This window comes from Drosophila simulans, chromosome 2L (assembly GCF_016746395.2).
Source record: "Drosophila simulans strain w501 chromosome 2L, Prin_Dsim_3.1, whole genome shotgun sequence".
Classification (NCBI taxonomy): domain Eukaryota; kingdom Metazoa; phylum Arthropoda; class Insecta; order Diptera; family Drosophilidae; genus Drosophila; species Drosophila simulans.
In genome coordinates this window covers 20,474,572-20,497,240 of record NC_052520.2, presented here as the reverse complement: position 1 = coordinate 20,497,240, position 22,669 = coordinate 20,474,572, and the positions used below count along the sequence as shown (strand labels likewise).

The 22,669-nt window shown below is 41.8% G+C and overlaps 8 protein-coding genes across 16 annotated transcripts; 5 read left to right on the top strand and 3 right to left on the bottom strand.

Moving 5' to 3' along the window:
* Window positions 1-1,669: 1,669 nt before the first annotated feature.
* On the top strand, window positions 1,670-2,619 carry LOC6733007 (serine protease inhibitor 42Dd). Its single transcript, XM_039291257.2, is given in 7 exon segments — window positions 1,670-1,682; window positions 1,721-2,016; window positions 2,018-2,068; window positions 2,071-2,259; window positions 2,317-2,443; window positions 2,495-2,512; window positions 2,515-2,619. Coding segments are annotated over 7 exon segments (792 nt in total). The 3' UTR covers window positions 2,613-2,619.
* Window positions 2,620-2,879: 260 nt separating this feature from the next.
* Window positions 2,880-5,820, top strand: LOC6733006 (intraflagellar transport protein 80 homolog). Its single transcript, XM_002080049.4, has 6 exons — window positions 2,880-3,178; window positions 3,233-3,689; window positions 3,752-3,979; window positions 4,044-4,423; window positions 4,483-5,010; window positions 5,186-5,820. Exons 1-6 carry the CDS (start codon window positions 3,042-3,044, stop codon window positions 5,781-5,783), a joined length of 2,328 nt encoding a protein of 775 aa, XP_002080085.1. The 5' UTR covers window positions 2,880-3,041; the 3' UTR covers window positions 5,784-5,820.
* On the bottom strand, window positions 5,205-7,377 carry LOC6733005 (glyoxylate reductase/hydroxypyruvate reductase). 3 transcript variants are annotated; one of them, XM_016180461.3, is made up of 5 exons: window positions 7,205-7,377; window positions 6,741-7,152; window positions 6,332-6,669; window positions 6,153-6,278; window positions 5,205-5,954 (listed from the first exon to the last, which is right to left on the bottom strand). In XM_016180461.3, exons 2-5 carry the CDS (start codon window positions 7,139-7,141, stop codon window positions 5,836-5,838), a joined length of 984 nt encoding a protein of 327 aa, XP_016025690.1. In that variant the 5' UTR covers window positions 7,142-7,152; window positions 7,205-7,377; the 3' UTR covers window positions 5,205-5,835. The 3 variants fall into 3 exon arrangements, with proteins under 3 accessions (XP_016025690.1, XP_016025689.1, XP_039147190.1); XM_016180460.3 differs by having other exon boundaries at window positions 7,220-7,377; XM_039291256.2 differs by having other exon boundaries at window positions 6,741-7,149; window positions 7,220-7,377.
* A 62-nt stretch (window positions 7,378-7,439) lies between these two features.
* On the bottom strand, window positions 7,440-9,054 carry LOC6733004 (glyoxylate reductase/hydroxypyruvate reductase). The gene is made up of 4 exons (XM_002080047.4): window positions 8,499-9,054; window positions 8,002-8,333; window positions 7,818-7,943; window positions 7,440-7,747 (listed from the first exon to the last, which is right to left on the bottom strand). Exons 1-4 carry the CDS (start codon window positions 8,900-8,902, stop codon window positions 7,629-7,631), a joined length of 981 nt encoding a protein of 326 aa, XP_002080083.1. The 5' UTR covers window positions 8,903-9,054; the 3' UTR covers window positions 7,440-7,628.
* A 396-nt stretch (window positions 9,055-9,450) lies between these two features.
* LOC6733002 (glyoxylate reductase/hydroxypyruvate reductase) lies at window positions 9,451-14,271 on the bottom strand. 6 transcript variants are annotated; one of them, XM_016180456.3, is made up of 5 exons: window positions 14,180-14,271; window positions 12,583-13,002; window positions 11,636-11,973; window positions 11,449-11,574; window positions 10,890-11,137 (listed from the first exon to the last, which is right to left on the bottom strand). In XM_016180456.3, exons 2-5 carry the CDS (start codon window positions 12,978-12,980, stop codon window positions 11,019-11,021), a joined length of 981 nt encoding a protein of 326 aa, XP_016025685.1. In that variant the 5' UTR covers window positions 12,981-13,002; window positions 14,180-14,271; the 3' UTR covers window positions 10,890-11,018. The 6 variants fall into 6 exon arrangements, with proteins under 6 accessions (XP_039147189.1, XP_016025685.1, XP_016025686.1 ...); XM_016180457.3 differs by having other exon boundaries at window positions 12,583-13,011; window positions 14,180-14,248; XM_016180458.3 differs by lacking the exon at window positions 14,180-14,271 and adding an exon at window positions 14,043-14,078 and having other exon boundaries at window positions 12,583-13,011.
* A 3,649-nt stretch (window positions 14,272-17,920) lies between these two features.
* LOC6733000 lies at window positions 17,921-18,770 on the top strand. The gene is made up of 3 exons (XM_016178015.3): window positions 17,921-18,246; window positions 18,306-18,482; window positions 18,544-18,770. Exons 1-3 carry the CDS (start codon window positions 17,965-17,967, stop codon window positions 18,721-18,723), a joined length of 639 nt encoding a protein of 212 aa, XP_016025683.2. The 5' UTR covers window positions 17,921-17,964; the 3' UTR covers window positions 18,724-18,770.
* Window positions 18,771-20,345: 1,575 nt separating this feature from the next.
* Window positions 20,346-21,149, top strand: LOC6732999. The gene is made up of 3 exons (XM_002080042.4): window positions 20,346-20,629; window positions 20,686-20,862; window positions 20,919-21,149. Exons 1-3 carry the CDS (start codon window positions 20,390-20,392, stop codon window positions 21,096-21,098), a joined length of 597 nt encoding a protein of 198 aa, XP_002080078.1. The 5' UTR covers window positions 20,346-20,389; the 3' UTR covers window positions 21,099-21,149.
* A 206-nt stretch (window positions 21,150-21,355) lies between these two features.
* Window positions 21,356-22,554, top strand: LOC6732998. 2 transcript variants are annotated; one of them, XM_044922482.1, is made up of 4 exons: window positions 21,356-21,494; window positions 21,557-21,913; window positions 21,975-22,151; window positions 22,205-22,554. In XM_044922482.1, exons 2-4 carry the CDS (start codon window positions 21,674-21,676, stop codon window positions 22,379-22,381), a joined length of 594 nt encoding a protein of 197 aa, XP_044778417.1. In that variant the 5' UTR covers window positions 21,356-21,494; window positions 21,557-21,673; the 3' UTR covers window positions 22,382-22,554. The 2 variants fall into 2 exon arrangements, with proteins under 2 accessions (XP_044778417.1, XP_016025682.1); XM_016178016.3 differs by having other exon boundaries at window positions 21,390-21,547; window positions 21,614-21,913.
* Window positions 22,555-22,669: the final 115 nt, after the last annotated feature.

Genomic DNA, 22,669 nt, shown 5'->3' with positions numbered 1-22,669 from the left:
TGGCTTGATTCTAGTCTTAAAGTACATTAACTTAATTATAAGTGATTTTCCTTTTATATAGAATGTTCAAATACAACAAATAATGTAAATACCAAAAATAATTGACTGTTATTATTTGGCGTGAATTTCATATTTCATATACTTTTACAAAGGTCAATTCTTTTCCAAAAAAACCAAGACAGGTTCACTGACAGGACACATAATTGGCTTATCACTTGTAGCTCAAGCCTGAAAAATACTAAAGAGGTTTATTTTATACCAGTCTCATGCAAGTATAACCAAAAAACTTTCCATCTCACGTAAATATAGCGCAAAACCAAATGGAAAATATACATATGTACATAGTACTTGGACATAGAAAATGAGTTGAGAAAGTTCATTGTACACGAAATATGTCACTTTGCTCGAGTAAAGCCAATAAACTACGCCTCCTTCAATGGAACAGAGGGATGATAAGACAGAAACTCCTTAGTGGAGGAGGTTTGTCCACTCCAGTAGATTGATTGTTCTTCGTTAGCATATGCTCAAGCCCAAGGAAAGTGGACAATGACGTGTGGGTCGCTCTGGGGCTCGTATATTCGATGATTAATCAGATTTTTACCGATTTATTGATGAATTCGTTTGTTGGCTGCACACAAATTAGAAAATAATTGAAGCCTGCCCCGAGAAATCGATTCAAGTAGTCGGGCGTACTAAGAACTTATGTTGGTCATTATGCTGAAAGCGATTAAGGAGCAGCAATTAAGCAGAATATGTAGTGGTTAATTTAGGGGACATGGAATATTAGACTTATACATTGCCGGAAACTTTGGCTGTATATCGAAATTATATATAATCTGATCTTGTCACGTTCCAGCATTCCCGTCAGCCAAATCTTGTTTGCTTGAACAATTCGCATCTGCTTCTCAGTAACTGACAATGAACATGGCAAACTACTGCCGAAAACAGTTCGCTTGGCTAAATAATAAACCTTAATTATAGGTTGGACGCCAAAAAAGAAGTATAAAATAGCATCTCGCGCCGCTTACCATCCGAGACCATTTTGCTTACAACGTCGGTTACAAAAGCGGAAATCGGTAATTGCCTGGCTTTACAATTTTAATTTCTGCAATTAAGAACTTTTTAATGTTAAAGATCCCAGCAGGGAAATAAAGTTCTTAAATAAATAAAGAGAGTTTAAGCTTGAGTGTAAATTATCGTGATTCCAGAAGTCTAGACGTTCATACAGACAGACGTGTCTAGATCGACTCAGCTATTCCTATCTAGAAGGTATATAGTTCATAGGGTGTGAAGCGCTGCTTTGTGCTTGTCACAGACATAAAGTATACTCTTTACTCTACGTGTAAGGGGTATAAAATGTACGAAAATATGAATTGTTATTATTGCTTTAATTATTCTTAAGTATTTTAACGAGTATGATTGCTTAAGATTCGATGTTGATGAAATTACAAACAATATTGTACATTAAAAAAACTTATATATATTGAATCACTGTCAAACAAAACATCTTTGTGTAATTTCTAAAAGATTCTAAGGATCACTCAACGAAATCCAACCGAAGCGCATACATCTTATATCACGATGGCGAGTCTTATTTGATTATTGTGCAGACTATATACATATAATCCATACAATTTAATTTGTTTTCACTTTTTGACGTCGTTTTATAATGAAGTATTTGTGTAAGTAAACTAATTTAAAAACAAATTGAGCAATAAAGAATGTATAATAATTGCACCGCACGTGGCCACGTCGGTGTCTTCTCGCTTTACCGACGATTTCTACCAACGTTTGGCCCAGGAAAACGCCGAAAGGAATCTAATTTGATCCCTATCGGTGGAAATCGCACTGAGCATGGCATTCATGGGCGCCAGGGCAAAGACAGCCCAAGAAATGAGGGATGTGTTGAAACTGCCCGACGACAAAAAGGAAGTGGCAGCCAAATTCAAGGATCTTCTGAGTAAGCTCGAAGGGCGCGAGAAGGAAGTCATTCTCAGTCTACCAAATCGCATATACATACGTTAACTATAAGTTCGAGCTAGTACCGGACTACAATCAGGTGCCAAATTTATCGAGCTGGCCTACAGAAATTCAAACCTTTCCATGGTCATTTATCTACCGGACAAGGCCCATGGTCTAGCAGAGTTGGAGAAAAATATGGTTGGATTTACTCCGAAACTTATCAATATTAATGTGCATCTAAGGCTTCCCAAGTTTAAAATCGAATTCTTCGCTCATCTAGAGTCAGTTCTTATAGCGGTGGGTATTTACAGATCCTTCTTGGTACACCCTTAGAATCACAGACTTAACTTATAGATGGGCATACAAGATGCGTTCAGGACATCTGGTGACTTCAATGATCTGATCGCGAACAGTGGGGGCGTCGTTAATGAGGCGTTTCTAGAGGTTAATGAGGAAGGTTCTGAAGCAGCGGCTGCAACAGGTATGTACTCGATTGGCCTCTAATACAATTCTAAAATTTCTTTTTCGGCAGCTGTGATTTTTAGGTATAAAAGCCAATGGATTTTAATGTCAATCATCCATTTGCCTATGTCATTCGCGATGCGGAAACCATTTACTTTCAGGGCCACTTCGTGAACCCGGACCGATAAAATGTCCTTTTTTTTTTTGTTTTTTTTTTATATATAACAACGCTTTGGCTGAAGCTGATAAAATACATATACCAGATTAGTAAAAGTAAATTAATCTTTATTTATAATTATACTCCATATTAAAGGGAAAGGTGTTTCGGGGTTTATCCTTTTGTAGAAGGTCTAGAAAGTAGTGAGTACCTTATTACCTTTATTATGGGTCTTATATTTAGTCAATGTATAAGCCATTTGATAAGATCGTAAGAAGGGAAAATAGGAAAATTGTAATCACGTAAAGGGGAAATATTTTACCCGATATCAAAACCCTTAGCCAATGTCACAACCTGATCTCCATGGTAACACAAATGCTATGCTTGACTGAAATCTCCCGGACAACTGAACAACTGTTTAGCCAAAACAAAGAAATTATTGGTTAAAGATATTACCGAAATGAAGTTAAAAACGCGAATCTGCAAGAAAAGCTCTATAAAAAACTCGGAAACGGCAGAGGAAAGCAGCAAAAGCACTACAAATTATCCGCTGAGTTGCGTGGATTGGAGCAGCAATGAAGAGATCTATTTTGTGAGGTGAGTTGACTTCATTTGATATGATTATTTGATAACTAATATAACATTCTCCAGCGATGACCACCAGATCTTCAAGTGGAGCGACGTGAGCCGGGACTCAGTTGAGGTTGCCAAGCTTCCGGATGACTTTGTGCCCACGGATCTGCACTGGCTTTTGCTGGGCGGCAGGGGCAGTGGTGGTGGAAAGGGTAGCGACACCCTGCTAATCTGCAGTAATGATGGAAGATTCGTAATCCTGAACAAGAGTGCCCGCGTGGAGAGGAGCATTTCAGCTCATGCAGCAGCTATAAGCTCCGGTCGGTGGAGTCCCGACGGCGCCGGACTTCTGACCGCCGGCGAGGATGGTGTGATTAAGATCTGGTCCAGATCAGGGATGTTGCGATCCACAGTGGTGCAGAATGAAGAGTCTATCCGATGCGCACGATGGGCGCCCAACTCCACGTCCATAGTATTTTGCCAGGGTGGACACATATCCATCAAGCCACTTGCCGCCAACAGTAAACTAATAAGGGTAACCTTTAATATTTTTCAATAAATTAAAACTTATTTCTAACCTAAATGTTTACATTTTAGTGGCGTGCCCATGATGGCCTGGTGCTCTCCCTCAGCTGGTCCACGCAATCCAATGTTATAGCGTCCGGAGGCGAGGACTTTCGGTTCAAGATTTGGGATGCCCAGGGAGCGAATCTTTTTACCAGTGCCGCCGAGGAATACGCCATCACGAGCGTGGCCTTTAATCCAGAGAAAGATTACCTTCTGGTGGGCACATTTAATCTGCTCAAATTGTGCCACAGCAATGGGGTAAGAGGTTTTATATATCTAAAGAGACCAGACCATTAAAACTCCCACTGATACTTCGTTGCAGTGGTCCTATAACACCGCTCGCTTTTCGAGTCCACGTGTGGGCTCCCTATTCAACCTCTCCTGGTCACCCGATGGCACCCAAGCAACCTGTGGCACCTCGACGGGTCAATTGATAGTGGCCTATGCCATCGAACAGCAGCTGGTCTCCGGTAACTTGAAAGCCACCAGCAAGAGTCGTAAGTCGATTACATTGAAGGACATTGCGACTGGCACTCAGGATATCCTGGATTTTCCGCAGCGAGTGGTTAGCTTTGGCCTGGGCTATGGCCATCTGGTGGTGGCCACCACTAACCAAGTACACATCTATAATGAGAAGTATATCAATACGCCGATCATTATCGATGGCAGGAACGACACGAGGGTTATTGAAGTGGGCAAAAAGTAAGCCAAATTATTTATGGAATTGTTTATTTTCATTAATTTAATCTTCAATTGTTTAGGTACTTTATGATCTTGGATGCCCTGTCGATTTGGGTGTACACCTACACGGGCCGTTTACACTTGAATCCGCGGTATCCCGGCTCCCAGGCGCAGATTCCCCTGCTCACCTGGCGCTCGCTATCTTTGGGTCTGGATGTCCTGGCTGTAAGGGATAACTCTGACCCGACTGTACTCCACCTATTTGATCTGATTCCGGGTGCTTCGCGGCAGTACGATCCCCATTCTCTGAGGGCCAAGCAGCAACTGGTCCAGATTGCAGCTTGTCGAGCAGGAAGTCCGGAAGATCAGTTTGTAGCCTTTATCGACTCGAATAGGGAACTGTTTGTCAGTGAGTCCCGCAATCTGAATGGCGAACGCACGGATGAGATCTACAAGATCGGCACCCAACTCACCGCCATTATGTGGGCCAGCGAAACAAATATTCTGGTGGGAGTACACGACTCGTGCTACAGCATCTGGTATTGTCCCGGAGAAGGAGCCTCCGATCCTACGATCATTGCCCTGACCACTATTACATTGGATACGACGTAAGGAACCTATGTAGATGTTTTAAGCAGAGCGTATATGTACTTACTAACTCAACTTACTTTAGATTAATTTAAATTGAAATCACTTCAAGGCTTCATTGTATTTTTAATGATATCTGTTAATCCAGATTAATTGTATTGTTTTTTTCATTTCTCGAAAATCTCTTTCACCTAGGGAATTTGGCAAACACATCACCATCGAAAGCTTTGAGGAATCCGTGCTTACATTCCGTTCCGCCGGCGCCCTACTCCCCGTCAATGTTAACATGTACTGCGAGATCCTGCATCGTGCGCTTCTCGAAGGGCAGTGGCAACAAGCGTTGAAGATCTGCCGCATGGGGCAGCACTCCAGCTTGTGGGCCACTCTGGCGGCGGTGGCCACCAGAAAGCACCAGTTGCAGATCAGCGAGGAGGCCTACTCGGCAGCACTGCAGATCGACAAGGTGAGCTACCTGCAGCACCTGAAGGCCCTGACGCCCTCGAGTGCCGAGCAGATGGCCGAGAACTCGCTAATGCTGGGCAGGATGCTTGAGGCGGAGACGATCCTGCTGCACGGCAAGAAAATCGAACAGGCAGTGGGACTAGCCTTGCGGATGCACAACTGGCGGCGGGCCCTGGAAATATCACAGAAACACAAGGCGGAACAGCCGGAGTTAGTGCCGCGAGTCCTCCAGGAGAGGAGGAGGTATCTAAAGGCCCTGCAGCGGGACGAGTGGGATCCACTGTATCTGCCCCTGGTGGCTAAAGAAGAGGCTGACAGTACAAGTGAATAACTTAGTTTTGTTATTAAATCACACACTTAAAAAAATATTTCAATCGCGGATTTCAGTAGGCGGGTGACAACATCGGCTCTCCGGCCAATCCTCTGAGCACATTACGCGAAGCCAAATTGGCTGCATCAACACGGGTTCTCCGGGTGGCATAGCCCACATGAGGAGTAACCACTTCATGAAAAGAAATAAAGGAGATAAATGAAGTGACCAATGGTTAGGGAACTATAGATTATAGCGTAAAGTGTCAGGCTTTCAAAAGAATGCTTTGAATGGCAGTTCTTATCAATCTTGAGAAAAATACCAAACACGTTAATGAGATAAAAGTATAAATAGTTCCTCACCCAACGTGGAGGATACAGAATGACTTACCAACATTGTCTAGAGTAAGTAGTTTATCGTTGGAAGGAAGGGGCTCGGGATCCATTACATCTAGTCCGGCAGCGAAAATTCGGTTTGATTTAAGCGCCTCGTAAAGATCATCTTGGTTGACAATTTCTAGAAAGAAAGGCATTAAGCATTTTAGTTAGCTTTTTTTCGGCTATACTCACTGCCCCTGCCAACATTGACCAGTACTGCCGTTTCTTTCATTTTATTAAAGACGGTGGCATTAAACAATCCCAATGTATCCTTGGTCAATGGGGATGCAATGATGAGGAAATCACTTTCCGCCAGGAGCGTTTCGAAGTCCACCTTCTTGGCATTGAACTGCTCCTCGATATCCTGGCTAACACGATTCCGGGTGGTATACAACACGCGCTCAATCTCAAATCCCATTAAACGCTTAGCCACCGCCTGACCAATGCCTCCAAAGCCATAGAAGCCCACGGTGGAGTCGCGAATGTCCTGACCCAGCATCCAGTTGAGATGGTCCTTATCCCATTTATCACTGGAATCAAGGATACGAAATTGTGCTATATCAGAGTAATGAATAAAAAATGACAGTATTTTTTTCTTTACCTGTCTATCTTCCTTCGACCCTCTTGGAACCTCCGGGCAGCGGCGATCAATAGGCCCACCGTAAGATCGGCTACGGCAACAGTCAGCATCGCAGGAGTACTTCCCAAGGGGATACCCCTTTTCTTTAGCTCCGGCACATCCACATTATTTATCCCCGAGGACATGGTGGATACCGCCTTTAACTGCGGACCAGCGGCGTCCAGAATCTCGGCACTGAGTATGTCCCGACCACCCCAAATAACAGCATGAGCCCCCCTGATCTTTTCTAGAATTTCAGGTCGATTTTTTGGAGGTTCATTCATCACTTGCAGGATCTCGCATTGCTCCTTAAGGATTTCAATTCCCTCTGGCGGAACATCGGTATGTGCTATCAGCACTTTAAACGGCTTTGTTGTTGACATTTTAAGTTCTTCTGGTGACGAAAAGATATTATTTGATAGGAAGAATAATTACAAGTGCCACACTTTATAGATAATCACTGAGCAGAGAGTTCCGAATATTCTCTTCTTTCGTAAGCAGTTGGAAGCTTTTTGATTGCTCTTCCTCTCTAAAGCTCAAAAATCGGAATCTGTTAGCACCGACGTTATATTCTCTACGTTTGTTAAACGACTGACAAACTATTGGCTTTGGCGCCGGACTTTTATAGAGCAGCAGATCCCCCTATCACAGAAAAAGCTGACAACAAAACGCACAAAGAGCTTTTATGGTTACGTTCACAATATTCATAATTATTTACTTATTCAATTCAACAAGAAATAATATCATTCCATTATAGTTGCGAATACCACGTTCCACATTTATAGGATTAATATCAATTTTTGATTTTGACTTTCGATCCGAGTAGACTTCAAACAGGTAAAGTAGCTTCTATTTAAATTTTGCATGTTCTCAGTAGGCTGGCCTTATCATAGGCTTCCCTTCGATGGCGTTCAAAATATTATTGGCAGCAAGCAAACTCATTTCAATGGTAGTCTTCATTGTCTGAGTGCCCATATGGGGTAGGATAACTGTAGAAATATAAATAATATTTTAGTTCACCCAAGGAGGAGAAATAAATGTTCACAGATCCTAGCTTACCACAATTGGGCACTTTGAGAAGAGGACTATCGGCGGGCAGTGGTTCTGGTGTGGTCACATCCAAGCCTGCGGCAGAAATTGTACCAGTTGTCAGGGCGTCATGAAGGTCAGTTTGATTTACCAGACCTGAAATAATCCGTGGGTATGTTCTAGCGTTCATACAGTTATACAGTTATAATCCTACCTCCTCTGGCCACATTGACAAACACAGAACTCCTCTTCATCAGGTCAAACGCCTTTCCGTTGAACTTCTCTCGAGTTTCGTTTGTTAGTGGAGCAGCTACCACCAGGAAGTCACTTTCTTGTAAAAGTTGTTCAAACGACACGTGCTCTGCTTTGAAGTCGCCATCGTTTTCCTTTCGGGTGCGAGTATGGTAGATGATCTTGGACACATCCCAGCACTGCAATCGCTTGGCAATGGCCTGACTAATGCCGCCAAATCCAAAGAAACCGATGACGGAATCGCGAATCTCCTGACCCATCATCCAGTTGATCTGCTCGATTTTCCATTGGGACCTGTAGACATTATTATATTATATTACGTTTTCTGACATTCCAAAAGAGTGTAGAATTAGAAGTAGTGTATAGGGTATGTGATACCTGGCTAGTTGGCAACCCTCATTCGAAAAGCTCTCAATAATAAAAGCTTCTGAGAAAAAAGCGCCCATCAGCTGTTCTTACCTCTCGATTTCGGTGCGACCGGCGTGAAAGTGACGACCGGCTGCAATCATCAAGCCAATGGCGAGATCGGCCACTGCATTTTTCACCACCCCCGGAGTGTGGCCCAATGGGATTCCCCTCTTCTGGAACTCCGGAATATCCACAAAATCGATTCCGGAGGACATGGTGCTCACGCAACGCAGCTGGGATCCAGCAGCATCCAGTATTCCGGCATTCAGGGGCTGGTAATGCGCCCAATAGATGGCATCCACGCCGGGCACCTTCTGCAGGATCTCATCCCTCGAGGGCGGCACACTCTGGCAGATGATGGTCTCCGCTCCACGGGATCGAAGCAGTTCCAGAGCCGGTACTGGGACATTTGGATGCGAAATCAGCACTTTAAAGGCCCTGGTCGCACGAGACATTTCGGATTAAAAATATAGGACTTAATATCAACTAGCAGCGGCCAAATGCAGGGCTAAACTAAGTGGAAATTTTCAGAATGACAATTCAAGCTTTTTCTGTGCCCCGCTCTTAAGCTCAAAATGTTCTCTTAGGCTTTTACATTTTAATTTGCTCTCATCTCTTAAAATGTACATTACTATTTCCTGCGCGTTGCTATAAACTTTTTATTGATATTACTACAGTATTACAGTAAAAAGAAAAGTATACAATTACAAAACTAATTATAACCATATTGCTCTATAAAATTAAAGTAATTATTTATTTATGTTTCTATGAGCGACTTCCCTAGAGCTTCACCTTTGTATTTCGTATTAATCAGTCAAGCTATACCATTAGATTAGATTTCCACACATTGAAATTAATCTCTTTGCATCAGTAAAATGTTTTTTACCTTATTTCACATTTTCTGGCATGCCGAGGTCTACAGCGGCTAACTTGGTGAGCGCTAGAAAGTCATAGTTCCCATTTAAATGTAATAGTAGGCGGGCAACTATGTACATGGGATCCCCAGCCAAACCACAAATCACATTATAGGCAGTAATGGTGCCCCAATATGGGGCAGGACAATTGAAAGTTATGCAAAAACATCGAGTGGTTAGTGCGAGATACAACTACCTCAACGAAGATAACAATCTTTTAATAAATCAACTAAAAAGGCGACATTAAAGGTCGAAATGGGCGCAGAAACATGATAAAAGTAAACTGCAAAAACGTTACCCTATTCATTTGTAACCTTCAAGAAACCTTAATGAAATCTTTCCAAAATACTTTTAGACACTGTCAGCCACTAAAGAGATAAGACAAAAATCTTAGTATTGATAAGGGGCCAGAAGTAAGTATATTTGTTAGGTGGGGGCCTTAAAAGCCACTAGGACTGATATCAATAGTCTACAGGAACTATAAAAGCTATAATCTTTAGATAAGGCATAGTGACGTCCACGCTGCAAAAGATTGTTTCAAATCATTGCCACGCCCACAACGCTTACGCCCACAATTTTGAAAAATTAAACAATGCTTTATGTCAACTTTATTGTTCCTGAGATCGAGTACCATCTAGAAACCATTTATTTTTCGAGTAACAGGTATACTGATTAATCGTGACGAATGAGTAAAATTGATAAGTGAAAAGTCATTCTTCACAAAAGTTTATATTAGATCTTTTCTATGTTGGATGTGTCACTTGTTATTTTAACCGTCAACAGATGTTCTTGTTCAATAAAATGCACTACCACATACTGTACAGCATGCTGTACATCATCTTGGATCCCTCAAGGAAACCACGACTCGAACCCACTGCCAAATTGACCACGGCGGTGTTGACAGCGGACTTTGCATCTCTTGACCTCCGGCACATCGACGTAGTCAGCTGGGAGCAGCATGTCCGCCTCAGTCGCAGCTCTGCTCTGTTGCTTGGAACATTCGGCAACTAGATAAGATCGCAGTTCTCCTTCAACAGATAAATGCCCACATGGGGAACCTTGGGGATCGTCCCCAGCACCTTGAAAGCCAACGGACATGGTGCGTGGACAGGGGCCTTCAATTACTCTAGGCGATCAGCAAAGCTATAATCAATGGGAGCAGGTTGAAGAACTGCAACCGAAGTCGGGTTTCGCGAGCGACTGAACTCTCAAGCGGCAAAAGCACCCAGTTTTAAGAAGCACTGATCATAATCCGATCCGGATCCGACACACCCTCGCAGCCGATACTGAGACTTTTGGATGCGAAATCAGCAGTTTGAAGGTCCCCGACACATATTGGGGAAAAATGGTAGGTGCAGGGCTAAACTTTTCGAATTACCAATTCAATTAATTTCTTAAAATATTTAAATTATGTTTCTCAGTCTCTAGCTCCGATTATTCTATTGCTTTACCTATTCCATATTAATCAGTTGAGCTATACATAAGATTAGATTCCCACATAATTTAATAACTTTGCACCAGCAAACACTTGTTTTTTAATTGTTTTTTATTTTCACATCTACTGGCATGCCAAGGTCATCGGCGGCCTTTCGCACTTTGTTTAGCTGGCATCCCAAACAGGTTAGTGCTAGAAAGCCATATTTCCCATTCGAATTAACTAGTAGGCGGGCGACAGCATGGGCTCCCCAGCCAAACCGCGAAGCACATTGTGGGCAGCAATGGTGGACATGTCGGCACGGGTGCGCTTCGTGGCGGATCCAATATGGGGCAGGATGACTGAAAGAACACATCAAGTGGTTAGTTCAAGATACGATTAATAAATCAACAAAAGAAAGGAATTATAAAGGTCAAAAAGGACTCAGAAATTAGATAAAACATAGAAACAATAAAACGTTACCCTATTTATTAGTAACCTTCAAGAAACCTCAATGAAATCTTTTCAAAATACTTTTAGACATTGTCAACCACTAAAGTGATAAGTCAAAATCTTTATATTGATAAGGGGCCAGAAATACGAGTATTTGCTAGGTGTGGGCCTGAGGACTGATATCAATAAACTACAATATTATTTTCATTTGCCCACTCACCAACATTGTCAAGCGTCAGCAGCTTGTCCTTGGGCGACAATGGTTCCGGATCCGTGACGTCGAGTCCGGCGGAAAAGATTCGGTTGGACTTCAAAGCCTCATAGAGGTCATCCTGGTTGACGATTTCTGAGGGATAAAAGAAATAGTTAAATTCCGTCAAGAATTCCAATTGATACTAGAAACTTACTGCCTCTGGCAATGTTAACCAGCACAGCAGTCTGCTTCATCTTGTTGAAGGCGGTGGCATTAAAGACGCCCTGTGTGTCCTTCGTCAAAGGAGAAGCGATCACAACAAAGTCACTCTCGGCCAGAAGGGTATCGAAGTCCACTTTCTTGGCATTGAACTCCTCCTCGATCTCCTTGTGAACACGACGACGGGTGGTGTACAGCACCTTGTCAATGTCGAATCCAGACAAACGCTTGGCAATAGCCTGTCCAATGCCTCCGAAGCCGTAGAATCCCACGGTGGAATCACGGATATCCTGGCCCAACAGCCAGTTAAGATGGTAGTTTTCCCACTTGTCACTATTATAACGCAACAGATACAAATTTAGAAATTGATAGGTATATGAATTCAAATAAATATTTCCCAGACATATAATATACTTGTAGATACTCGTGAAACTGATAAATGCCTGTTACTAAGCTAAGATGGAGATAGAAAAGTTAATTTTTTGAGATTGCACCGCCACCTAGCGGCGGTTACATTAATTGCTCGTAACTTTTGTTTATGGACAAATCCAAAGGCAATATTTTAGAATTTTACGACAGTGGTGAGGGGGCCAAAACGTTTGTGTTTATAATGCTTTTGTTTATAATGCTTCTTTGGACGTTTGTGAGCGCTATACAGCAAATATGCAAGTGACAGACAAGCGGACAGACGGACTTGTTAAGACCGGCTTGCAATTCTAGTCGAGAATTCATACATATACACGGCCACACTAAGTTGAAAATAAAATGTCCCTAATTTAGCTTAATAACCCGTTTTTTTTTTTATTGTAGAACCAAAATTTTTGGCTTACAACAAACAATATGACGATTATAAGTTTAGATTACTCTATTTTTGTCATTGTACAAATTAATTCTGTAGCTATATGGGATCATAAAAAACACTACTAACCAACTGGTACTCACTTGTCGATGGTCTTGCGACCCTCGTGGAAACGGCGACTGGCGGCGATTAGGAGACCCACTGCCAAATCGGCCACGGCGGTGTTGAGGACGGTGGGCGTGTGTCCCAGCGGGATCTTGCGCCTCTTGACCTCCGGCACATCGACGTAGTCGATGCCCGCCGACATGGTGGAGATGGATTTCAGCTGGGGACCGGCAGCATCGAGGGCCTCGGCATTGAGGGGCTCGTGTCCACCCCAGAGAACGCCATCCACGCCACGGATTTTCTCCAGCAGCTCCGCCCTGTTGATGGGAACACTCTGCACCTGGATGATCTCGCAGTTCTCCTTCAGCAGATCAATGCCCTCCTGGGGAACCTCGGGGTGTGTCACCAGGACCTTGAAAGCCTTGCCAGCGGACATGGTGCGGTTCTGGCTCTGATTTCTGCTGCCCCTGCGTGGGAGGGAGGCATTACTATCGGCGATCAGCAAGGCCACAATAAGTGGCAGCAGGAAAATGGCGGTAATCGATCTCATCTTGAAGCGTTGCGATCGAAGTCGAGTTTCGCGAGCGACTGAACTCTCAAGCGGCATACGCACCCAGCTTTAAGGAGCGGCGAGAACGGAAAGCCGCTGACCCGACTGCTCCGACCCACGATCGCAGCCGATAAACCAATGAACCTGTTTAGCATTATAATCCGCGCTCTAACTCTCTCCCTATATATGTACGTATGTATGTCTGTAGGCGATCAAGCCGCCGAGCAGCTGATGTGAATCTGAGTCTCTTCTACGGCGTATGTGTATAAGACGCACAACTGGTTTGCTGGTTTGAGAACTAAGGTATAATATTGGAGTTTTTTATCGAGGTGGATTCAATAATCCTGTACGGTACAAGATTATTTTTGGCCTAATAACAATAACAATTGTCAAAAATAAACATTCTAAAATTAAGTTTCATTTCACTTAATATGTGGAGCGTAATGAAAAAATTACGAAACAAAGATTAATTTTTCGAAGACTGAAAACCAATTATTTTGGCTAAAAAAAAGAGACAATTATTTCAGTGGAAATACGATTATGTACTGCGGTCAATAATTTCGAGTAGCTAAAACATAACTAACTCCCATGTTTTAAAGTACTTAAATTTCGCGATTATTCGGCCGCTTCTCCTCACAGAAGCACGAGATTTATGGCGAAATTCCCCGAACAAAAACATTCAGATATGTTCGCATCTAATCATTTTTGCACGACTCATTCCACTCAACACTTTTGACAATTTGATGGTTTTTTAGCATTGTTTGCTTGTTTGTGGGAGGGAATGGAAAAAAACCACAGTAATATTTTGATATTAATTACACTATCTGTTCAATGTCACCAAAGAACAAACCGTCACTCTTAAAAACTCTCTTAAACTCTCAAACTGTTTACGTCACTAAATGTCAGAAGAGAACTACTATATTGTATTATTATTAATTTGTTCTTGACACTATGCTACACTTTGCCTCCAAACGCACCCGACGTGAAAATTTAACTAAAACTTTTTTCCATTGCCTATGCCATAAAAGCTCGCAATCCGATCGCAATTTTATGTTCTCTTTTTTAGACTTCACACTTTCTCTTACCGTGAGATCTATAGAACTAGAATACTTTTCAGCTTTGCGTTTGCCGCACGACTGAGGTATTGGCCCCAAAGCTTAAGCCTTATATAGAACTCAAATCGTATCGCAAATGAATTATCAATTCCCAAAAAAGAGTTAATAGCAGATGCCTTGTGGCTATTCGTTTGTTTTGCGAATAATTTGCCAACATAATAATTCGGTTTACATTTTATGGAATGATGAAATGGCTGTACAGATATATTTTGAGAAGGCAATTGCAAATATTCATTAAAATCACATTACATAAATATTTAAAACAATATGCGATTTAACAAACTTTTATTATCGTAAAAATACCGGAAAGGCCGGAAACTCGCTTAAATCTCAGTAAAAAATTTAGTTCACTCTTTCATATAATATTGGGGTTATATCAACCGGATTCCATACTATATCAGCGATCGGCGATTCCCCCTCCGATTAGACCCTCATTGGGCATCCCTTTCTGTCGTTGCACACTGCGCTTTGCCGCCACTCATCAGTCCGTCCCTTTCCAGCTGCTTATCTCGGAAGGCTCCTTATCGGTGCGAACGAGACAGAAGCGGAACTCTTTGGGAGAGTGAGCAGTTGGGAAAGCTGTGCGCCTGCTCGAAATACCAGTTGGGGACTTTTCCCATGTGCTCGCATGCAATTTCCAACTGGAATGGGCACCACCGCAGTTGGAGCCACTGGAGCAGTGGAGCCATTTGGCCATTTAGCCCGTGGTGCCATGGAGCCAAAGCACTGCAGGCGGTTGGAACGTGGAACCTACACGACCAGCACTATTTCGCAGTTCAGTACGTTTTTTTGTGAGCGGATCTGCTCAAATTTTGTCCGCAGAACAGCAGGCGCACAGCGTTGGCCAACGCACACTACGCTTTTTCGTCTGTGTGAAAGCGGCGGCAAGAACCGTTCGCGTTGGCGTTAGCGTCGCTCGCAGTGATGCGCGAATTGGCTATCAACTAGCTAGAACTTCAAGACAAAAGGCACATAAATTTAAACCAAACTCAAGTAATACAAAATATTAAGTTAACTTTACGTCTACGTTTAATGGGCAATCAAATATTTTACTGCCTAGAACTGAATATATATATACATGATAATATATTTATAAGATATTTAAAATGTTAATAACGATGATCTTATTGATATTTTGTAGAATATTCAATTCGACGTCTGTTTATGGCACTGTTGCTATACGAAAAATGACTGTTCTAACTTTTACTAAGTTGCGATTTAAGTATAGAACTATTTTAACATAGTTTTAACCATAATACGGCCCTAGAATAAAATCTCAAAACGGACAGTTTGGCTTTTTGTTTACCTAGATTGGCTTCACTGAAAGTTGTGCACTTCCTCTTACCTTTGAGACTTGGCCCAGACACTGCACTCTGCCTAATTGAAAGCGAAACGAAAAACCAACAAAATATTAGCGCTTTGTGCGAGGGTGGATTTTTTTGTTGTCGTGACGCTGCGCTGCGTCTGTGCTTACTTTTTCTTCGTCCCCCACATCGGTTTACACATTTTCTTCGTGCCTTGTTCTTTTGTTTCGCGGCCATTGTGCCGCAGAGTACCGCACATTGGTGCTCTTCTCGCTTTCATGCTTTCCTGTTACCAAAACACGATGCGTCATTTTGACTGACGTAACCGGAGACAACATTCCAATTGGAGACAGCTGTCTATCAGACGCGACCGTCGTCGTCGTTACGTCTGCTGCCGCCGGCATTGCCAGCGCTAAACTGCGGTTTGGTGAACAAGTAATCAGCAACTGATGACAGCAGACGCCAACGAGAGTGTGTGCGGCGGACAGAGAAGAGAAAATGCGGAGAGATAGAGATAGAGGAGGCGGACAATGAAAGACGGGATATAACGGCAAAAATGGAATTAGAGAAGCGCATTCCTCGATCTCCGCACTGAACATATGAAAATACAATCTATGTAAATATTTATTAGTTGGGATATTAGAAAGCTTATCACTAAGTCCTCGTTGTAGGCTAAGAATTAATTTCTTAATAATTAATAAATTAATTCGATATCATCGGAAACTGTCTAAGAATGTGAAAACATTTATTTAGTTCAGTTCTCAACTAAGAACAAAGTGGGCATACTTTTAGGCACTTCTAAGCACTATCCCTGATAACGCTTAATGCAATTAAAGTAAATGTGTCACCAAAAATAAAAATTGTAGTACTTTTCACATTTCTAAAGATATAATTATCAAACATGTTAACATAGAACTTAGAACATTGCTGATTGCATTCACAAGGTAAGATTGGGATTGCCTTCGCACAGCACTCAGCGGGTTAAAGTCAAATGTCAAGGGCAAGTTGCAGACACCTAAGCAGCATCCACAAACATCTCCGTACTGCTTGCGCCGCATTCTGCTTGCTTCATATTTGGCGACAGCAGCAGCGGGAATCGCAAATGGCGGCCGAGCGACAAAGCTGCAAAGCGAGGCGTCGCGCACTCCGCGCAGGCGCCTTCGGAGTGTCCAACTCCACCCAGCGTCCGGCCAAGGAGGCCAAGATGAAAGGAAAGTGGGACGTGCCGGGCCACAAAAAAAGTGGCCAACCGTCACCGATTTTTATAGTGTAGGCTCCCTAAAATTGACGCGCAACATTGAGGCAGGTCCCTCTACGCGATATAACGGAACAGGCGCCCAGAGTCACCAGCAGCGAGATAACCCGACGGAAGACAAAAAGCGAGAGCGAGCTGTGTCTGTGTGTCTGCGCGTGTGGTGGTGGGCCCCAAGTCGCTGGCGGTGCCTACACACGTTACAGCTCTATGAATACAACGAGCGCGAGAGCGGTAGCGGGAGTGAGCTCCACCACGAGCTCCAGAAGAGAGAGAGAGAGACAAATAGAGTTGGCGAGCGTGGGAGTTGATGAACACTTGCATATGTGCAAGTACAGTGCGTCCTCTGTGTGGTTAAACCAGAAAAATTTATATTTTAATAAACTTATCTGTAGGTATATTTTGTTAATATTGCTTTATTACAAATTAAAAGAGAAAGCACCTAACTAAAAAGTGACTAGCGGACTAGTAAAGTACCACTGTAGTCATTCCCCAGATTTCAGTTGCTCAGTGAAGTATGTACATATATGTATGTACAATCGTACTCAGGTAGCTACTGCAGCTATGTTGGCTTTGTAATGATGTTAACATTGACTGACGTCAGGCACGGGTCGTAATTTACATGTCTCTGCTGCTTGGTTTTTGTGTTGCACCAGTCACCGTTGCTTACCGCACATGATAATTATGGGAATGCAAGTGTTTTGTTTTCGCTGCACTTGCGGTTAAGAATTGGGAACACGTCCAGGGTCACTGCACGAGGGGGGGAGGGGGTGTCTTAAATGGGTCATGCTTGCGGCATATGTATGTTTCTTATGCTGAAACAAACGGTTTCCTTTGAAATACAAAATAAAACCTCTTTTTGCGTCTGACACCTTTTTATTTCCAACAAGGAATTAAGTTTCCCTTTGACTTAATGAAAGTCAAGAAAATATCGTGTTTCAATGTTTATATTTTACTATGATTTGACACAAAATCTTGATGATCTTGATTATTCTTATTTCACCGAAGAAAGTATTGTCCACAATTTTGATGTACGCTACACACGATAGTTGTGATGCTAGGTATTTCTGGTATTTAAAAATGTGATGTAGAGCACTGCATAGTTTGTCGGTTAAAAGCGTGCAATGAGTAGATTTGATTGCATTCCTGATAAAATACAATGTAATGTTAGTCGCTACTGGGTCTTTAACTTTTACCAAATGCTATATAAGGTCGGAACAATAACTGCTTGGCACACAACAATGTTTGCTACTCTGCTGATTCTCATCTTGGCGTCGACTGACATTTTGGCCACAGACTATATACTACTGGTCGAGGACTCAGACATCTACACGCCGTGCACGGATGGTCCTCCTGGATCTGTTAGTCTCAATGAAGCCTTCGACGTAAGCGAAATGCCGGTTGAAATGGATGAAGAGGGGATTCATGTGTCCGGAAATATTACAACTAGATGGAGTTTGCCGCGCAACTATCGAATTTCTGTACGTTTATTCGGTCCTAGCCCTTTCTGCTTTGAAGGAATAACTGTTTGGTTTTTTAGGCTAAGATGAGTGTGCTCCACTTTAACCGCGGCAACTGGGAGCCGACCGTATTTAACTCTCTAACGCCGGACTTCTGCGACGCGATGTTTAATCCGAATCTGTTTTGGTACAAATACTGGTTCAAAAATTTTGAAAACCGCGATGAGATCCAAGAGAAGTGTCTCGCTACACAGGGTGTAAGTACAGCAATCACGTTTCCGATATAACAATTGTTTCAAAATGGAGTACTCTTTTCAGACCGTGTTGGTGTACAATCCCTTCGTTGTGGTTCCCCGACTAAATAACGTTATGGGACCCACCCTCAAAGGACGCTACAAAGTGGTTTTCCTGTTCGAAGCATTCAACGAACAGGACGAACGGCAGCCTTCATCCGTGTGCTTCGAGATCACGGGCGACGCTGAAAAAATAAAGAATTGATAGTTTCGAATCAGTCGTAACTATTTTTGGTCTTATTTGTCATAATTGGAAATAAAAATAAAACATGTTGCTTTCAAATATGTCATGTTGCTAACAAATAATATGTGAGGGTAATAGCTTTTAAAGCAAGAGGAAACCATATAGTCGATTTTCTCGACTATCAGATACCCGTTACTCAGTGGGCGAGCGAGTACAAGCCAGTAACATAAATAAATAAATAAATATACACATATATAGATAACTCTGCAACTAGTCAAGAATTATCATATTCCCCTTTTTTGAAAATAAGCACTATATCGCAACTTGGTGTTGCTATGGAAGCAACTAAACTGATTACAAATATGAATATAATTTTAGTATATTTAGGAAATCAGATATCGGTGGATTCCTAACAATTAAATGTTATTAACAACATGGTCGACAGAGCACGACTATAGAATACCTAAATTTTAAGTTTACACGCACACCATGAAAATACCGAATATACAAAACTTATTTTGATGACATCCGCGATAACCCACAATGTAATGTTACTCCTTAATTATGACTAAATTTTTCGCCGACTACAATTCCTATATACGGTAAGATTTTACCACTCATGTTGTTCATTGCCGCAGCGATTGGAAAACGGATTACTATTTACTGGTCGAGAATCCGGAGGTATAGTCGCCATGTATGATTGCCTCGCCCGATTGGAATACCGTCTTGGAAGCCTTCGACATGGACATTATGGTTTTCGATTAGGTCGAGGACGGAATTTTATTTCGGCGAATAAAGCTTTCCGAGCACTTGCACTTGACCACTCTCGGAATACTATGAATAGGACTCCCATTCGAGGGCCAGTTTCAGATTGATCCACCACAATTGCGGAGTTTGGGAACCCATTGCAATAACCAGGTCACTGGAGACTTTTGTGCCGTTTTCTACCACAAGGACCTGTACGATGAGAATTTTGAATATATACCAAATAAGTGGATCGTCAAAGGAGGTGGGTAACATAAAAGTATATGGTAATTTAATCTTATAATGGTTTTGCATTTTAGACCAATTTAGTGCTTAATGCGTTCACTATGCACTCAGGATTAGATAACATCAATGGTGATTCCCTGCGCCGACGTTACTTCAAATCCTTCAGGACCAACATCGAAATGACTAACCATTCTGGAAATACTTAACTTTTGGATATGTATAAGCTGCGATGAATTCAGTTTCTTGTTCAATAATATTTTGTATTAAAATACGTAAATAAATTTTTTTCCTTTAATTTAAAGTTTAATCTTCGTTCTTTGTATCTATAATATATATAAATATCACAATGAAGACGCGTTTTCAAGCCTAGAAATTGAAGATAAATTCATACTATTAAACTATTTTCATAGATAATTTTGAATAAAGTATCTATTTGTTTTAAACTTAAAAAATACTTTAATATTAACCTTATTAAGAACAACTAATAAAGTATTAGGGGAACAGGGTATAAATACTGTTCCATGAACTCACTTAAAAATCCGATATTCGTGTTATACAAGGCTGTGGAACGTGCGAAGAGGATTTGCGATGACATTTGGGATTACGGACAATAATGTTAATCCGTAATTGGCTTCATGAGCTTCCTATACTGTCAATGGGTATAAAAGGAGGGATCAGAGATCGCTGAACAGGCAAAATGATTAGTCTTTCCGCAATCCTCGCTTTGGTCGTGAGCAGCGTGTGGGCCACGGACTATACATTGGAGTTCGAGGATTCGGACCTGTACGCGGAGTGCAGTGAAAAACTGCCAGGGGCGATTGGCCTCCGTGAAGCTTTCGATATGAGGAATATAGTGACTGAGCTGGACATGGATGGCCTTCATTTGTCGGGCAATTGCACCACCGTGTGGGATGTACCGTCCACCAATCGCATTGCAGTAGTCCATCAGAATCATATTAAAAGACCAGAGAGTAAAGGCATCTCACTTTGCAGCTCAGGATGTCGGTTATGCATTTTGACCGCGGAACTTGGCAGCCCACTGTATTCAACACCTATGCTCCAGACTTTTGCGCCGTGATGTTCGACAAGGAGCTCTCCTGGTACAAGTATTGGTTGAAATACTTTGCCAACCGCAAAGAGATTAGTGAGAAGTGCATTGGAAGCAAAGGTGTAAGTTTGGTCAAATGTGTCGCTGAAATTCGATTATAGAACGCTCTTGATTTCAGACCGTCCTTGTATATAAGCCATTCATCATGAAGCCGCTTTTTCAAAACGTAATTGGACCAATTTATCGCGGTCGCGTTAAGGCGGTATTTAACTTTGAGTCGTACGACAAAAACAACGTTAGAGAACCGACATTTGTTTGCTTTGAAGTCAGGGGCCAGCTTGAGAAGATTAAACTATAACATTGAATTGTATCACTAATATATTACTTTACATTACACATGGTATTAAATAAATGCTTTAAAAAAAACAATTTTCTGTTATATTTGTAAAGGAATGGTAAACAAAAAGAATGCATTGGGATTTATAAGATTTCACCAAAATATCTTTCTGTCAAATTTATAAATGAATGTTAAAATTTAAGTAATGGAAGTTTATGTCAAAAATCACAACACATACATTTTTATATAATTTTTCGTATTTATCAAATTACTTTTTAAAATGATTAACGAATTTATAGTGTTCCAAAACTATTTACTTATGATTGAGGATAACATTCGACAAAAATATATCGCATGATTTGAATTTTCGTGGCCAATTAGATGATTACGCATTGGAAACTTAAAGTATTGTATGCAGTACGTCAGGAATTACAAAAAAAAACTTGTTTCTCTCGATAATTTGTTCCTATGTAAGTTAGATTGAATTTGCGATGACATCTGGGATTATGGACGGTGTAATGTTAATCCGTAATTAGCTCTAATTAGCTCGACAATCGCTATATAAGGGCGGATCAACGATCTCTAGCCAGGCCAAAATGTTTCGAGCCCTGGTGATTCTTGTTGTGGCCCTGGCCAACACTTGGGCAACGGACTACAACGCTCTGATTGACGATGAGGGCATCTTCGTGAAGTGCTCAGAAGCCCCAGCCGGTTCCCTTGGTCCCCGCGATGGATTTAACCTCGACAATATGGTGATGAATATGGACACAGAAGGCATCTACGTATCGGGGAATATGACCGTCAAACTTAACTTTCTGCCCTCCGATCGCATTTCCGTAAGCGAGAACAGACCTTAACAGAAGCTGAAGGACTCACCAGGACTCAATCCCGTTTCAGGCTAGGTTCAGCGTGATGCACTATGAACGTGGTAGTTGGCAACCCACAATGTTCAACTTTCACTCCCCCAACTTTTGCGACGTGATGTTTGACGAAGATCAATACTGGTTCAAGTATTGGTTTAAAAATATTCGAAACCGAGAGGAGATCCGTGAAAAATGCTTGAAAGTGAAAGATGTGAGTATGTAGCATGTTGTGGTTATTTTAATTCGGCGAACTTTCATTTTCAGACCGTGCTGGTGTATGATGAGTTCTTGATGGTCCTGCACCTAGAAAATGTCAATACCTCAAACTTACAGGGGCGCTACAAGGCTGTGATTACTCTGGAGGCTTTCGATGAACACGATGTGCGACGACCATCATCCTTCTGTGTTGAAATAAGAGGCGACCTTGAGAGGGTTGCCTAGTTACACAATTTTGTATAACCTTAAACATATTTGTTATCTGATTTTCCAATCATATTACCATTTAATAATCATACACTTATGCGGCAGAAAAGCACGACATTTTTGTTTTAATATATATCTTTTTAGTTGCTAAAGTGTAACAAATAACATGTAACACAAGAAAAGAATTAAAGAATTAAAGAAGAAGATTGTAATGTTCTACATTAGTATCTTTTGTAGTTTTGCTCATTTTTGGCACATAAGTGACACCAACTAAGAATGATGAATTCTATGAAGTGCAGATTGAAT